The 18,140-nt window shown below is 37.9% G+C and overlaps 1 protein-coding gene across 6 annotated transcripts in view; it reads left to right on the forward strand.

Moving 5' to 3' along the window:
* The window catches only part of RMDN2 (regulator of microtubule dynamics 2), a 144,855-nt gene that overhangs the window by 35,790 nt on the left and 90,925 nt on the right, over window positions 1-18,140 (forward strand). For 4 of the 6 annotated variants that reach the window (XM_068185310.1, XM_068185313.1, XM_068185312.1 and 1 more), the window contains exons 9-12: window positions 1,145-1,198; window positions 1,287-1,367; window positions 10,545-10,692; window positions 11,187-11,290. In XM_068185310.1, the coding sequence (XP_068041411.1) occupies window positions 1,145-1,198; window positions 1,287-1,367; window positions 10,545-10,661 (252 nt within the window). In that variant the 3' untranslated portion in view covers window positions 10,662-10,692; window positions 11,187-11,290. Of the gene's footprint in view, window positions 1-1,144; window positions 1,199-1,286; window positions 1,368-10,544; window positions 10,693-11,186; window positions 11,291-18,140 lie in introns of those variants that run through there. The other 2 variants (XM_068185315.1, XM_068185311.1) reach the window with 2 other exon arrangements.

Consider the following 18,140-nt stretch of genomic DNA (forward strand, 5'->3'; position numbering starts at 1 on the left):
TCTGCTTCTGGAGCTCAAAAGCATACAAGTTTTTCACGTGACTGGATTCAAAGCATAAATTTCTAGCATTACAATTATTTTCAGAAAGTTTTTCAAAGATATTGCACAGGCATCTTTTCCTCACTATAAAAAGTGCTTCTTTTCTGTGTTCTTAGTCTATTTGAAGATTGGATGATCTCCTGAATTTTGGAAACTATAATACATTACCAGCTTCCCAGTATAAGAGATTTTATCTTGAAGGTCAAATTCCAAAAGTGGTAGAAATAATTTGAAACATTCGCTTTAGCTTCAGGGCATTTTGTGGTGGGCTGCAGAGTTACTGTGGTTTAAAGTCATCTTCAGCAACAAAAATCAAATTACTGTCTAAAAGATAACTGTTTAGGTTTGTTTTTCAGTTGTTTGATTTTACACAGTTGTGGTAAAGCAGCATTGTTTTGGTCCAAAGATTACAGCTACTATAATTTTCACTGATGTAATTTTCCCCTCCCAATAGCTGTTCTTTGATTAAAAGCTTCTTCTTTGTTAGTAGATAATTAGTAAGAGTTTTACTTATCTTGCAAGCTTCTATATGCTTGATTTGTTAAAAAAAAAAAGACATTATTAAACTTTTTTAATTACCTGAACTTTTCAGAAGATGATAATTTCAAAAGAAAGGTGAACCCAGAGCTACAAGATAAGAGACTGTGGAAGGGAAATAATTGTAAAATTGATAAACATAGTTCTTTACTCATTACACAAAGTGTGAATGGTTGGTTGTTTTCTTATTTCTTTAATGGGGAAAGACAGTGGTATCTTTAAGCCTGTCCTGTAAGTCAATGAATCCAATAGGTCTTGTACAGAAATACCCTAGATTTTAACAGAGTGCTTGGGGAGAGAGGAGAGCAAGCAGTACACAGAACATTTTCTGTGTTCACTGTCAGCATCTCATGTGCCTGGTTTAGGGTTTGAGTTTTGTATTTTTTTGTTTTCTTTTTTTTTTTTTTTTTTTGAAGTGCTACTAGTCAGATTGCATTACACAGAGTAGGGATGATTTGGTCTGATGTTTGAGGAATTGTAGTGCATTACTTAAAATGTTATGCAGACCGCATAAATCTCATCACACAAGTTTCATGTCTATTTTCTTTCCTGTTTTTTTGTTATTTAGGCAGAAGAAATGCATCCAGGATATTCCAAATGCAATTATGTGTATTTGGCAAAGGTAACCAAGTTCTTTTAAAAATAATGATTTGTAGACTCTGGTGTTCTTACAGTGGTCGGATTGGAAACAAAATGTTTTTTCTTTTCAGTGCTATAAAGATCTTGGCCAGAAAAACAATGCACTGAAGTGCTGTGATTCTGCACTGTCAATTCTCTCAGTTACTAATGAGGTGGGTATTGAGAGTGATAACTTGTTCCCTTGTGACTGCTCTCTTGTCTTTGGCATCCATTATTGCACTGCTGGTAACAACATAATGTTTCAGTTTTTCCTCTGAACACAGAACATTCCTTTTTCCTCCACTCTACATTGGCTCATTACAGTTGTCTATATCAACAGCTTTAAAAAATTCTTTGTTTGGGGAACTGTCAGGGACTTGTCTGTATCAGAAATTGAATTGTACTTTTATTATTCAACCCACTTCATTAGATCATCTTGAGCATAAGCAGTTGAGTCTGTCACTCTAGCTGTGCTGAAATTTTGCCCCAGACCTATGTTTTTCTCAGTTGAAAGCACTCTGGATTTTTGTCCTACAGTCTCTGTCTCTGCTCCTGAAAGCCTCTGGTTGGTGATTCTTGTCAAGGGCAGTATGTTAACTACAGCAGAGGCAGATGAATTATTCAAGATTGGCTTTGTCTTCAGCCACAGGGCAGTTAAGGAGGCACAGTTCTTCAAGTCACATCTGGTGGCCTAGAGTTTGTTCTAAGAGATTAATAGATTCCTCTTGAGGCCCAATACAGTATTTTAGGCCCATTAGAGCATTTTTGATATGTGGACACAAAAATTTCTACAAATATTTGAGAGATTTTAAGTTGTTTAATTTCTCAAATATAAACCAAGTCATGGCAAGAAGGTTTACTGTGTCTGATTTCGTGTAGAAGCAAGTTCCATAACTGACCTATGGCTGGAAACATCTTACCATCCTAGAGCGTGACAAGTTCAAACCTGAGCTTTTTCAGCCTAAGGGACCCCCTCTGAGCACAGCAGATGTGGTATGGAGAAAGAGAGGTGATTCCTGAGAGGAATTGGCCCCATCCCATTTAATTCTTTGAAGTTAAGGAAAAAGGCCATTAAATAACTCTGTAACTTGATTGACAATAAATGCTGTGTGCGGAGCACTGACATGTCTATGTCAAATGTTCCTGCTGGGAAGAAAGACCCCTGCATGCCTCACCAGCCGCTGCTCCTGGGTGGCCTAATTTTTGGCCCCAGTTACAGTATGTACCAATCATAAATTAAGTAATCATTGCTTAAGTTCGGTGTTTCTTTAAATATGTATTGATACCGATATGACATTATCAATGATTTAATTCTCTTTATTCTTTACTTACTGTTAAAATATACCTGCAGCTTGCCTATTACAGAACATGGGAAAGGCTGCTATAAATTATCTGTTTAATATCCCATCACATTTCTGAAGTATCAGCAGACCTGAGAAGGAAAAGGAACCCTGAGGTGAGAGCAGGAATTTAAGAGAAGTCTGAGGGATAGGTGTATGTATTCTGGCAAGCAGGGTGGTGATGAGAACAAGAATTACACTGATTTGTATAATCAGAAGAGTGAGTGTCAAATGGGCCCAAAAAATCTTCTTTCCATCTGAAGAGGACAAGATGATTTGACCTCTCCTATTTTGACTAATTCTATAGATATCACAGATTTGTCTCCTTTGTCTTGTTTACTTGTGATGTGTTTTGAGTTAAATTTAGAAAAAAAAAGAGTCCAGAAGGATATGGCATTAGGGCAGTAGTATGTAATTCAATTTAAAAAAAAACAACCAAGCACTCAGCACAGGGTAAAAAATCCAAGTGTACGCTGAAAGAAATTACTGTGAAATGGAGATCTGGAACATGAACTCTGCCGTTGCTGACTGTTACCTCAAATCCCATCTGAATTCAAATATTACATGTTGTTTTGGTTATTGTGTTACAGAAAGACTGTTACTGATTTTTGGGAAAATGTGTTGGAAGTGAAGTGGTTCAGGGCTTGGAGCTGTATGTAGGAATAACGTTTAGTGAGATTAGTTTAAGAGGGGGAAGAGACTGTAATAAGACTGAAGAGGCATTGGGGAGAGAGTAATAAACAGATGCTAATATGCACTTTATTAGTGCCTGAATTGACTGCAGCCCTGTAGAAGATGGGGTTCATGGTCTGAAAAAAAAAAAAGCACAGGTCAGCAGCAGTGTGAGGGTTTCTTTCCATTTGCCACAGCTCAGGATCTCAAGGTTGTCAGCAGTGTGGTGTTTTGTCATAGTCATCTGAAACCCATCATTCCCAAGTGTAATCATAGTTTGTCATATGAGTTTTCTCTTTCTTCTAGCAGGGGAACTCCTTTATTGTTTTTAGATGTTGGCTTCTAGTGAGAAACATGTATTTGTATAAAAGCATAAAATTAGGAGCAGACTGAGAGACAAAGTTGCTGGAAAGGTGCCACGTTGAGGAAATGTATAGTATTTAATGATAAAAATCATCCTGCAGAAAAATTATCATAGACAGTGGTTTACTTTTTATTGCTTCTGAGCATCCACAGTTTCCAGTGACTTCTGGGAACCAGAGGTGCTTGGCATCAGTAAAGTAGCCCATAGCTCATTTTAATTCTCAGGTCAAATTCTCAGCTGCTGTAACTCAGGACACTTCTTTGACACTTTTTCTAGGATTCATTTCACATAACATTTCGAGTTAAGTGATATTATTTTTGTCTTGAGTGTTATGTCACATCCAAATATCCCTTCTGTGCATCTGTTCTACCATTTATAGAGTTTGTTTTAATTCAAGGGGTAAAAGGGGCTTCCAAACATAGCTAATTCTTGTTAAAGGAAAAAAAAATCAGATCGTCTGTTTCAAACCTATTCTGAATCTTAAAAAAGATACACAGAAATTACAAAAAAAGAAACAAGTTCTGATTGAGCCCTGTAAATTAAGAGTTACAGGAGGATTTTTTAAAAGAGGACAGTTTTTAAAAATAGTTTGGCATATTTTTAACTTATCAGTCTATGTATTCTTTTTATTTTAAAAGGAAATATATGAGCTTTGGTTCCAATTACATCTGGAAAAACATAGCTGATATTACAGTGCAACTTTAAAGACCTTTCTCTATCCTTTCTAAACAAAAAACCTCCAATGAATCATACAGTCCTTCCTTGGCCATAAATAGTGTATAGTGGTACTTCACTGCTGGAGGTGCATGGGACATGAAATTGTCCAGTTTTTCTCTGGTTGCTACCCAGGTGGATAACCTCAGGGTCCTGGGAAACATTTGCCCCTTCAGTAAAAGAGATCCCAATGTTCAGGGCTGCTGTGAGTTATTGTTAAGTGCTTAACAGCTGCTCTGTTCATCTAGAGGATGTTGCATTACCCTTACTGAGACTCATTACTTTGTAGTGTGCTCAAAGCCTTGCTGAGTGTGACTCTGTGAAGGGCTCTTGAAACCAGATGTGGTGGACTATTGTGGTGGAATAAAATTACTTTTTTTAATTTGAAGATAAAAATGTAATTTAATTTTGAAATCATGAGTGTCTGTCTTGCATACAGAAAGACAGAACAGGTGGGGAGGGTGTGTGTGGGTGTGTGTATGGTTAAACACATGGTTCTTTGCTTGTAAGGGGAATAAGACCCTAATTTGTTGTTTATAATAAAGATTATTGTAAGTTTTCAAGGCTGGAACTCATAGAATTTCAAGTCTCAATGTAGAATTGTAAAGTATAATACTCACAGAACTGTTTTTTCTTGTGTCTGGAGACAAGCATGAGCATGACAATGAACTCTCTGCTTGTAGGACCAGTAAGCTCACCACAAAGGAGTTAATAGCCTAGCAGAGAAAGAGATTAAAATTTCAAGGTTCTAGTCTCTACTACATTTTTTAAAAAATGAATCTCAAAAGCAGCAGTTGTGTTACAAAAAGTGTAGTCTTGGAAGAGATGAAGACAGGAAAACAGGAAAAATGCAAAGGAAATCTATTTGCACTGAGTTGCTGAAAGTCTTACTTAAAATGTAGATAAAAACTTCTCCAAAGCTAAGAAAGTGGAATAAAAATGAAATTATTGGTGATTTTGTGCAGTCCATCCTTCTCAGTAATTAGAAATGATGGCAATTCAGATTTGAAATTAACAAGTGGGAGAGATTTAGATTTTACAGAAATTCATGATTATGACATTCACTTCTTCCAGGTGTAGAATGGCAGGAAGCAGAGACTTGTTAAAGACTCTGCCTTCAGCCTCAGTGACATCTGAAACTCATGTGGAGGAGGTGATAAATGTAATAATAAGCTGCAACAATGGCTGAATTATTACAAAAGAATGCAGCTGCTGAGGACAACTCATGCTCATACAGTTTTCTTACACTTTTTTGTACAACACCATAATTGATTTCCCTGGCTATTAATTGCATTTTTAATATTGTCTATAAGGAAAAATATAGGACTTGCAGGGGGATGGAAGAGAGGTCAGAGTGTAAATTTCAGCACCCATCAGCTGTTCCATTCCAACAGACCATTTGTCTATCTGGATTTTCAAGTTTTTCCAAGAAATACCCACTCCAGCAGCCATGGATTGGACCTATGAGAAGAACTTGTTGTGATATTCCAACAGATCTTATTTGAAGCTGCTATTGTAGTCTGTCCTTCTAAGTAAGATTTTGAGGAGAAAAAAGTAATTTACTCTTGTTCTTAAAGTGAAGGTTACAAATTATGACTTGTTTTTGAAAAAAACTACCAATTAAAACTGAGTAATTTAGGCTAACCTTATAAAAGTGGTTTTGTTTTCTCATCAACCAGAATATTTTCTTTCCACATCTTCAGCTCAATATAAAATGTCATGCTTTTCAGGGAATATTTTTTGCTTTAGATTTTTTTTTGCACATTTGTCCTCCAAATGGCCAGCAAAAATCAATGATGTTTCAATTGAAAAATAATCGAAGTGTTCAGATTTGTGTTCATTTTAAATTCTAGGCTGTTGTTTTCCTGCTAGTACTGTTTGTGGAGTTGAACAAGAATTTCCTAATAGCTACCACCCACTCAAAGCCAAATAATTTTTGAAGTGTGCTTAAAAAACTATTCCTTAATTAGTGGTTTCGTATACAGTGAATGTGACCGCTTCAAACTGAGGGAATACACTTTTTAAAAACTCATTATAAAGAAATCAAATTTCAAACTAAAATTCTAGGGGAAAGTGAGACATTTGTGAAAGAGTTGCTAAAATAATTTGAGACTCCCCATATTTTATATTATTTTGCACTTCAAAGAATAGTCTATTTTTCTCCATCTTAGTGATCAGATCAATTTTCTATCTGCATGTTTTTGAAGTCCTTGAAAAAAATTTGTTTGCATTGTCTACTTATTTATTCTCTCCCTCTAAAAATTATTCCAAAAAGTGATGAAGATATTTTTTGTGGTGTCACAGTTTCATGCATAAGGATGAAGTTTATCCTGATAAATACCAAGCTTATTATATTTATGATGAAACTGACTATCACACAGTATTTGTTTTAACATTCTATCAAAGCTAACACAGTTTTAGCATAGTTCTTAGTCCAGCAAAAATGGTCAGCAGCCAGTTCCCCAAAGTATGGAGTGTGTCTCCTCCACTGTCATTCTCATGATGCAGGGGCAGAGTGGACGAAGTATTCACAGGGGTGGTGGAACATTCCAGGATTACAAAATAGACTGGCAAAAACCCATTTTGAATTTTTGTAGAGTAGCTGGGCCAAGTCAAACTCCTGGGATTTTGAAATATACTGTCTTGGAGGCAATATACAGGGTGAAGGAAAGACTTGACAAGCAGCTATCTGAGGGGGCTATAACTGGATGTGTTTATGTTCAGGCTGTTTCAGCAATCACAGTGCAGAAAGAAAAGCTGTAGGTCCCATCATGGGAGAGGCAGCAGCCAGACAGAAAGAGGATAGTGTCTTTAACACGAAATGCTCTACATTGTGTACAGTAGTAAAAGAAAACCAGATCATAGGTGAAAACTTAGTCTTTCAAGTCAGGAAAGAACTAGCCAATTAAAATTTTACATGACTGCTAACTATTCTGAATTGTATTCTGCTGTTTTGTAATTTTTCAACAGTAGTCCTTGACTGAGCTGAACTGTTTATTTGTATTCTTCTAAGTGCAAAAGGGTATTTTCCCTCTACCTGAAGTAATATCCAAAAATCTGTAATTATTGACAGCTGCATATTTTAAAGCTGTGCTTGCCTTGATCCCAAAAGCCTTGAGAAGTTAAGGTTAATCCCCAGAGAAGATAGTGATAATATGTAAGAACATAGAATGCACCAGCTTGTGACATACAGCAGTCATCTAGAAGGTGGTATGTGGATGGTGGCATTAATGTGTTACAATGTCAAAGGAGAAAACTCAAGGTATTATACAATTGTTAGTGCATGCTACAGTCACACCATCTGTGAGTCTGTCAGGAAACCAAAAAGGGATAGGATAGCATTTAGCTTTGCATGATTTATACTCTCCACAAGATCTATTGCTCTCTAACAACCCTTGTGCATGTTTGGGAGTCTCTTCTGCTACAGTCCAGGATTTCTCCTGGAGCTGTGAGGGAATGATACAGCTGTACCCAAAAGCAGGAGTGTCTCTCAGCACCTCATTGCTGTTACTGCGTATCAGAGTACAGCTTTGGACCACCCTTGCAGCCCAGCTCATTGCATATACCATGCTGCCCTGCTGACTTCAGTGAAACCCTACAGGATGCATGTCAGCTTGGGATTTGGCAGTGGTTGCACACGATTATATTTTCATTGGCTGGTGTAACCATTTTGGTTGTGGTCATGGGGCTGTATCATTCTCTGTTGACAGCTGGGACTTTGTCAACAAGTGCACACATATGCAGTGCCTGGGTTGAGTGTATTAGCACATAAGGAAATAATTAGCAGAGATGGAAGGTAAAATCATTATCTTTCTATCTTGGTTTTAATTACCATTTAATTTTTGCATGCACATTTATATATGTAACTCTCCATGTATATGTATCAGTAATTTTTTTTTTCAGCAAAAATGAACTGTCAAAATGTGGACTACTTCCATTTAAGCCAACATTCCCTTTTTCCCACCAGCTCTCTCTTCCTTCTTGCCCTTGTTTTCAACTCCCTCTCTCCCCTTGTTCAGTCCCTGGCCTCCCAGGTCTTTTTTTCCTGTGCATATCCCCTGTGAATGATGAAACATAAATGTAAAGCAACAAAATAGGAATAACGCAAAATAAAGTCCCTGATCCTGTAATTTGAATACATTTTGTGTAGCAGTTTGCAGAACATTTTGAACTCATATTCAACTCTGAAAATGATATAAGGAGTGTTTAATAAATGTAAGCCTTGACAATAGAAAGACGAGGTTGAAAATGGCTGTGTATTCAGTCAGTGCTGAACTAAGCCTCAGGATGAACAAATGGGACTGATGCTAGTATATTGCATTCTTCTGCTTACCATGCTCTAAAAGAGAAACCCTGCCATCTGGGGAAAAAAAAGCAAAAAAAAAAAAAAAAAACAAAAAAAAAAAAAACCTGACCTTATTATTCATTTTCAGAAAGCCACAGACCCAGAAACCAAGAAAGAGAGTTGGCCCAAGACAGGATTTAAGGCTTTTTCTTTCCATTAGCAGCCAATCTTTGGGCAATAATGAAGTTTTCACCCTTAAAACCAGAAACTAGTACACTGAACAGAGTTGTGGCTTCTCTCTCTTTTTAGCATGACACACCTCTTGGTCTGGAAGGACTCTCTCCAAAGGTGACATAATAGTTCCCTTCACTGACCATTCTCAGCTCTGTTTTTAATGCCATTACTGATTTTTTTCAATGCTTTTGCAGTATGAGTTCCTATTGACTGGAAGCTGCTGTCTCAATTAATGAAACCCGCTAAGCAGTTTGCAACAATATTTCCTGCTTTAACTGACGTAGTCCTGTTTAGAACTGGCAAACCAGAGATAGAACGCTTTGCACGTTTGCAGTTTCTTCTCCAGACAGTTCTTAGAACAATCTTGGGTTTTGTTCCGTTCTTTTTCTTAAGCCCAGAGGAAGATTCAGGGAAGATTGCCCAATGTTTTCTGGACCTTTGTGACTTGTACAGCTCATTGCCCAATATAATCCTTTACTTCTAAAGAGACAATTATCCAAAGTTTGGAGATTTGTTTTTAAAATGTTGTATCCTGCAAAATGAGTAGAGAATCCCATCAACTCATTAAATGCTGAACACTATTCAGATATGAGAAAACCTGAACCTTTATAATTTTCAACTTAGAAAAATGTCATAAGAGTACAACCAGATACAATTAAGATACCAGATACAATTTTCGATTTCTTATTACCATGGGATAATATCTGGCTTTTTACTTTTTTTTATTTAATGGAGTTTAGAATCATTTTCACAAGTTGACCATAGTCAGTACAGAAAAGAGTGTATTTTCCCTGAATTAAGGGAAAATTTTGAGGTTTTCAATTTTTGTTGAAAGCAACAGCCTGGTGCTCCAGATAGCCTGTAGTGACGTGGTGTTTAAGGGGTGCTCAGTGCTATATGACATTTCCTGCTGTTAGAGTATTTTGGCAAGAGCTTACTGGCTTTGCAGTGTGTGCCTTTAAAGGCCTCTGATAAATGATTAGGCAGATAGTTTAGCCTATTGTTGCCAGTAGGAGTAAGGCAGTAACTCCAAGAGAAGTGTCCAGCTAATGTATTAATGCCTTAATCCAGACCAATAATATGATGTAGTTTGACATGTCTGGCATATGGTTTATATCATCTCAATATTCTTCTCTGTTCCTCCATGACATTATAGACAACTAACCAAAATAAAAGAGAAGCAGGAATTTCTTCACCCATAAAATATATTCCAAAATGTTCTGTATTTTGTTCCAGCTCTTTGGTTGATTGAGTAATGAAGTGATCCTGAAATCTAGTGATTACTTCACTGACTGTCTACAGTATTTTCCTTCAGAATATCCCAAGGCATTATCATTACTGGTCTCTGTCATTAGAAATACTTACACAAAATCAGTGATGTGCAGGCACTTTTCACTTGCACTGTTAAATATCCATGGGTACATGTGTTGGGTGTTTGGACCCTTATGAGCATGAGGTGGTGACATTTTTGAAATGTGATTTTAAACCAGAGTGCAGCAGCTAAAGATAGTGGATTATATCCAGGGGACATTTAAAAATAAGTAGAATAATGGAGTTTTTGTACTGTGGTTACATGCCTATATGCATGTGCCCCATTCCAAGCAGATTATACATGCAATAGCCAAAACATATGTCTCTGGGTACCTGTGAGACAGTCTTAGGCCTGACTTCGGTTTAAAGCCCCATGCAAACTGTGCCCTTAAAACATTGGCCTAAAAGGAGCCTTTTCCTGCTGCCCTAGGAGTACAATGTAGTGTTGGCTCTGAGCACAGCAGGTCACCTGCCTCTTGCTCCCACATTGGCCCCACTCTGCTGTGAGCCCAGTAGCATAGGCAGAGCCCAGTCTGGAAGATACTGAGGATGCAGTCAGCCCATGGTGGCTATTACAGGTAGGTGCGGCTGTATGCACTGAAACCACAATCTAACCTATGTCATTAATTACATTTCCCAATGTTTTCTTCTTAGTTCCATAATAAATCATTAGCAAACATCACAGAACATCTTTAGAGAAACTGCATGTGGTCAGGATGCAAGATTACATCAGGTATAAGGCAAAGCAATATTTTATGCAAAGTACACCAATAAAAATTATATCCCAAGCTGAAGAGCTTACTGGTCTGCTGAGAAGGGTATTTGTGGGCTAACATTTTAAGTGCTTTAACAGAGCTGTAAAGGGAGGGCCGCCATCTGGCTCTTGTTTTCACTTCAAACTTTATTTTTGTATTCACTGATAAATTAACTTATTATGCAGTCTTTACATTTTGTGGCTGTTGCAGTTGTGTGTTATGTCTGTTGTTAGTAAAGAAATGTGGATAGGCACGTATTAGGCAAATGAAGGGATTTATCATCTCTAAATTGATGCATGGTTGTCTGTTTCTTTCAGGATAAAGAGGCCCAGAAAGACTTAGAGGCCTTACTTCTTACACTGAAGCTCTGATGCTACGTACTTCTAACTCTTCATGCTGTAATAAAATTGTAAAACTAAAATGAGACTGGAAACTGTGGGTAAATTTCAGCTAAGTCAATGGAAAAACAGTCATTGATTTTGGTTGGCTTTGATCATGGCCTTTAAGTGTCTGGCAATTATGGTATTAAAATAATTCATTCAGTTTTGATTATTTATAATCTTGTACTGGAGTTTAATTTTAGATTTCTGACACTGTGAGTCTGATTCTCTGAACATGAAGTCCACTGCTGGCAATGGACATACTGGGGGTTTGAATGCAAAAGGAATAAATCTCACTCTTCGAAAGATGAATCAACTAGTACGTGATGCCAGCATAGAACTGTGTGTAGCATAAACAAACAAAAAATGTTTCTATAGTAAATTATATTTATATCAACTAATTTACACAGATGTGTACAGAAGAAAATAATGAATATTGATGTTTACACATTTCTCTACTCTTAAAATATTACAATCTTGTTGAAGTTAAACAAAGCTGTTGCTGCAACAAAGCTCTTTTTACTTTAAACCTATTGTTGGTTTTACAAAGAAATGTGAAAATTTTATAAATTAAATATTATAATTTATTTGTAACATCAAGTACAATATTAATGATAAGACCAATTAAATAAAGTGGTTTAGATTAATCTATTACAGATGTGATATTTAATGGATTTGTATCAGGACCTCCATCAGGTTTATGAAGTCTGGCTCTCTGTCTTTGAAGAGTTGCCTAATGTGGTTTCATCAGAGTGCCTTTGAAGAACCTAGTGCAGCATGTGTCCATCACTAACCTTTTATATCATCTATATAACATAACCTGTACATAAAAATTGACTACTAAAGACCTACTACTTCTGAGTGTGTTGGACAACAGTGTTTTCAATAAAATGTAGCAAATAGGGAAAGAATTTCCATTCACCACTGGAGTGATCCAGAATACACCAGAGTCTGTTGAAGAAGAGAGGCCAGTTCTGATTGGCTTTTAATTCAGGATCTTAACCTAGATGCAGGGAGTGTATATTGAAGAAGTAGGCATTTCTGTTAAAGAACATAGAATTGAGTAAGGACAACTATATGTTTCCTTGATCTATTGATGTGTAAGATAATGTGGACTACTTTTTGGCAAAGACAGGGAGATCTTCACAAATTGAAATATGCATTTTATTTTTTTCTAATGTTCATCTTGTGGAAAAAATAGTTTCTATATGTCTTTCTCAGTTCAAGAGTTCTTTGTTTTTTTATACATAATCTCAGAGAAAAGGGAAAATACCATGAAAGATTAATTGTAACAGTTCCTTCTATGATAGTGTTGTTATTCAAACAGAGTAATTGGCTTGTGAATGGGGAAGCTGGAAAGGTGACACATTGTGATTTTGGTAAGGGGCTGTTGGTAAAGTCTGCTTTTGATGTTTTCATAGCCAATGCAGGAAGCACAGTTTAAAAGAATCTACAAGACTGATTTATACTTAGGGTTGTTGTTAACAATTCACTGTCACCTAGGAAGATGTAATAAGGAGGCCTTTCCTGAAATCAATTTTAAGCTAATTTATATCCTTTATAAAATAAATTGGATTATGCAATAGATACTTCATTTACACGTAATTATTGCTGATAAAAGCTGAAAGTGTATTGGAGAAATAGATTAGAACAAGAAGTTACTTACATTAATTACTGAAATTACATGACGTAAGTAGGATTTACTTCATTAAGGGCAAATATAAAGTCTTGAATTGAAGTAATTAACAGAAAGAGATTGGAGGAGACCAGGTTCATTGTAATTCTGTGGAAAAGGACATGCAGATTCCAGTGAGTGGCAAGTTAATCATGGGTCAATAATGTTATGTTTTTGTGAAAAAGCAAATTTCATACTAGACTGAATAAATAAACATTCCCCATTAAATTCACACAAAATAACCTTTTACTCTAATTAGGCCTAATAAGTTCTAATGAGGTCTGAGCTGGTGTACTGTATCTGGTTTCAGGCACCACACTTGAGGAAGGTTGTGGTCTAACTGGAAGGAGTCCAGTGGAGAGAGAGACAAGAAAGATGAGTGTGCTAGACAACATTATTTCGCATGTAAAACATGAAAGAATTTGGTGTGTTTAGTCTGCAGGAGCAAGGACTAAAGGAGTATTCACATTTGTAAAAAGCTTTTGCAGAGAAGACAGTATAAAAAGAACCCCGAATCTTGTTCTCCAAATTCCCTATTCATAGGACAAGAGGTAATTGCCCAGCTTCAGATTAGGCATTAGGAGAAAATAATCCTGATGGTAACTTTGCAAAGTCCTGCAATACATTTCCTGAGAACATTATAAAATAATTTACTTAAGTTTTTGTATAAAAGTTAAATCAGATTTCATACTCTGGCAGTGTTTAAGGCAAGTTCATCCTCTGGCAGAGGTTGGACTAGATGACTTCTTAAGATCACTCCTGGCCCTGCTGTCCCTGGGGAGTGCACAACTCCAGCTCCCTACAAGCCATAGGCACTCCTGCAGGGGTTCAGAAGTCAGTGGGCTTTGTCTGCACACACTGGCTCAGCATTTGGGCCCAGACTACCAAATGAGTTTGTACTCTGAAGTATTTATCAGTGTGTTTCAAGACTTGAACTTAAAGATGTACATCATGACTGCCGTTGACTATTTATTTAATATAACTGTGGTTTTAATCCACATGGTTACATTTTTAAAGAAATTTATGATTTTATAAATGAAATAACTGATCTTTCTTTACAGCCTTCTGAATTAAGCCCATTATTCAGTTTTAATTTTTGCTCATTACTAGTGTATGTGTAGAATTACAAATTAACATCTGTGACAGAAGAGGCTGGGCTTAATTATTTAATTCTAAATTGTCTTTAGTAGTTTGCAGAAATATTAGTCACACAGGTAAGAAACAGCTAAGATATTTTGTGCTTTTAAAAATTTTTGCTTTTATATACAGTAAGATTATATTACATTGCTTTTATATACAGTATACATGAGCATTCTCAATTTTTTTGTTTCTGATTTGCTAATCTCAAAACTTTTAAAATTGCAGCATGTTCCCTAGATTGTTCCCTAATTGCTCCTTGGAATAAAGCTTTTGCATTTAGCTGTAGGCCCAGACTATCTGTTCTCTGTGTCATACCAGCTGGAGAAAAAGCAAGCATAGCTCCAGAGGCCATATGTTTTCTTTTTTGTTTAAAATATCCACAAGCAGACAGTCACTTCCGTAGTTTTGTCTCTGTGGAGGAGCTAGATTCTGTGATTCTGTATTAACCCCCTGTGGGTTTGAAGCCATATCGAGCAGATGGGGCTGCAGGCTTCCTGAAGCCATGGTACCTCCTTCAGTTCTTCTACTGTGGCATCTCATGTTTGGTCTCTGCTCCAGTACATACACTGTAAATTTGTCTCTTTACATACTTGAGAAAAAGTGAGCTCAGGGGGCCTTGACCTGGTTCCAGGATTTATGTGTTTCATTACAGTTAAAACTACTAGTTCTGCCATCTGTGATGACTGAGGTAAGTTTTACTTCTTGTGCTGAAGTTAAGGCTTCTATTACCGAATCCTAATCCCTTTGCTGTTGTCCCTCTGCAACACACAAAGCATGTAATACATTTTTGTAGCAATGGCACAGACACATTGTGGAAATGGTAACAGAGATATGCTTTCATCCTACTTTGTTTAGAGCACCGTCTTTCCTTCTGCAGAGTCATGGCAAGACATGCATTTCTATGTAGTAATATCAATACACTGACTTCTGCAGTCAGTTAGAAAGCTGTCCACCAGTGGTGAGTAGCTGATGATCTAGAAAAGAAAGTGACAAGTCCTATGTCCAGTTAAATTTAAAAATAAAACCCTCACGTAAATCCATGCCTACAACTATGTTATTATAAGTCTGAACTAAAAAACCAACCAAACAAAATACACCCAAAAGCAACACTGAAACCAAAGCAACAACAAAAGAAATGCAATGAAGGAATGGCTATCCAGAGATCCAGCCATGCTGAACCCAAACACAGCAGCTTATTTGGATCTACTTATCTTCAGCCATTACTACCTGATCACATTCTGCTTGAAGTACCTAGAACTGTAGGGAGGTATTATGAATTGCAGTAAGATTGGTAGGTTTTCTGGAATTTTCTTGGACATACATTCTGGAGGTTAGTCTTGGGGTGTTTTTTCAGTGGGCACTGTAGTGCATTACACCTACTCCAAATCAGAAAGTCTTGTGGTAATGTGACAAAATTGTATTGCAGCGTTCATCTAGTGCAAACTCAAGAAGGAGTAACTCTGAAGGGCCAACATTATTATTTGCTCTTTTTCCTTCTGCACATAAGGTTATATTCTTATTTTCCAGCACTTTTCCTTCTTACAGGCTTCCAAGTTCCTTGGAGAAGAAACAAATCAAACTGTCTTGACAATACAAAAAGAAGTAAGCTTTTCTGGCCCTGCCTGTGTTTGTGTAACCCATGCATGTGTGCTGCTGGGAAATGAAGCATTGGAACTAAGAATGTGAAACATTAATAATTTTTTTTTAGGAAATATTTTACTCATTTGAATAAACAACCAGTTACTCTAGAAGTATCTGTGGGATCCAGTGTGAACTTGAATATGAACAATCTCAGCTCTGTGCTTGGTAGTGCTGCTGACCCATGATGTGGCTGTGGGGTTAAGCTCCTTAGCGACATACTCAAGTTACACACACGCAATCACACACATGCAATCACAGTCTTCATATGTTTTGTTTATTAAGATTAGTTATGAGCTGGTTTGAATTGCCTACGCGTATAAGCTAAAAATAGTGCCACACAATTTTTACAGGGAATATTGTAACCTAAACATGTATTAAGGATATAGGCATGAGTATGGATGTGCTTTTTCCAAACTAAGTTCAGGTTTCTAATTCATGGATAAAGGTAACCAATATGGCTGTTGAAATTTCAGTCTCCAGAGAGAAATGTTTTTGTTTGCTGTTCAGAAAAATGTGGCAAATCAGCAAAGTGAACTCAGTGATTTACTTGTGTGTTCCTAATCTTGGAAGAGAATAATTTATGAAGAAATGAAAATTAATTTGTAAAGCTCCTGACTGTGGTTTTGGGTTAAGGATTACTCTTTCACAGAATGTTAGGCCAGCTTACATAGTGCCCTATAAAATCATACATAAAGTCTTAAAATGGTAATAAAATACATGTTTTTCAAATTGGAACAGCAGAATATATCTAATGCAACACATTTAATTGCAACAAGGGGTTCATATAAAAGCACTGCTGGAATGTATGTTGATTTTGATACCACCAATGTATGGGTATTGGCAGCTTCAAGCACAGCAGTGTTCCTGCTGCCTTCACCATGAATCCCTAAGCAAGAATTACCAGTGCACACTGGCACAAAAGACCATAATTGAGTGTGTGATCCCACAGTCATTTGGCATCTTCTTTGTTTTAGAAGTGTTTTTCTTACTGAAGAGTAGTTTCACGTGATTTGTCCTGTGACATTTTGGTGTCAATGAGAGCATGGCAATACAGCCTCTGGATATCAGTGAGTCCTAGGCTTTGTGCCAGGATGAGATTTTTAAAAGTACCTGCATGACCTTGTATGACGTTTGCTTCTGTACATCCTAGTGCTCAATCCAGCTTGTTCAGCGGTGCACTGCTTTCATGCCCTTTTACAGCCCGTCCTACATGTCTGAACAGGTTGGTTCAGGAAATGAGAAGGCAGGTATTATCAGCTGTCATGGGAAAAATTCACAACAATAGATCAAGGGGGGAAAAAAACCCCAGACTACTGGATCTGGACCCGTATGGTCATTTGAGCAATACTTTTAATTAGTTGTCCACCATACAAGATTTCTCTAAAGATCATTAATTTATTTTCTCTAGAGGGAGGGTTTTGTGATTACTCTAGCCTATTGCACACCACAGAATTTTTCCTCCCTCCCACTACTTGTTTCCCCATCTGAAAAAAATGGGGCTGACAAGGCTTTTTTTTCACCCATGACGATGGTTTGAAATAAAACATGCTAGAAAAACACATGGAGAACACACAGAGCAATAAGTGGTAAAGTAACCTTCACATTTTAGGCCTCTTTTTCTCTTCGATCAGCCCCCAAAATGCTGTCAGGAAAGATAAGCCTTGGTTTCATGTCTGCTGGTTGCAGGCATTTTGGAGCATGTGAAAAGCCCGTGCAGCTCTGTGTGCAGGCACGCAGCTCTACCTCTGGCACTGGAGTGTCAGGGAAGATAAGCCTTGGTTTCATGTCTGCTGGTTGCAGGCATTTTGGAGCATGTGAAAAGCCGGTGCAGCTCTGTGTGCAGGCACGCAGCTCTACCTCTGGCACGGGAGTGTGCGAGCGAGTGCCCCAGCTGGTGAGCAGCAGCCAGGCAGGCAGGAGAGGCAGCGCACCTGGCTGAGCAACGAGGACAGCGAGCCCTGGTGAGGTGCAGGTGGGCCCTGGCAGTGGGGAATCGGCACATTTGCTGCGTGGGATCAGGGGCTGAGCCTCCTCCCGGGGTGTGCGCCGGTGCCTTGGCAGCTGCGCTGCTGCAGGAGGCTGCGGGATGGCGGCTGGGCCTGGGGGAGCTGCTGGGCTGGAGGCGAAGGAGGGGTGAGTACGTGCCCTGTGGGGTATCCAGCTTCACCCTGCCGTGGCCGTGTCAGGAGGAGTGTGTGTGGGATACTTGTGGTGGGTACTGTAATGGGGGGTGTTTCACGAGCCTGTGTGTCTGACTGTGGCAGAGGCTGGCATTAAGTTGAAAGAGCAAATCTGGAAGGTGTCCCTTGGAGAGCTAACCAAAGGTCAACAGGGTTTGGTAACTCCTGTGGGAAGGCATGTTTAGTCTTGAGCTTGTGGCTACCTACATAAAGCTTTCTTCTGTGCGGGGCTTTGACTCCCCCCAGGCCTCCCAT

This window comes from Anomalospiza imberbis, chromosome 3 (genome assembly GCF_031753505.1).
Source record: "Anomalospiza imberbis isolate Cuckoo-Finch-1a 21T00152 chromosome 3, ASM3175350v1, whole genome shotgun sequence".
Taxonomy (NCBI): domain Eukaryota; kingdom Metazoa; phylum Chordata; class Aves; order Passeriformes; family Viduidae; genus Anomalospiza; species Anomalospiza imberbis.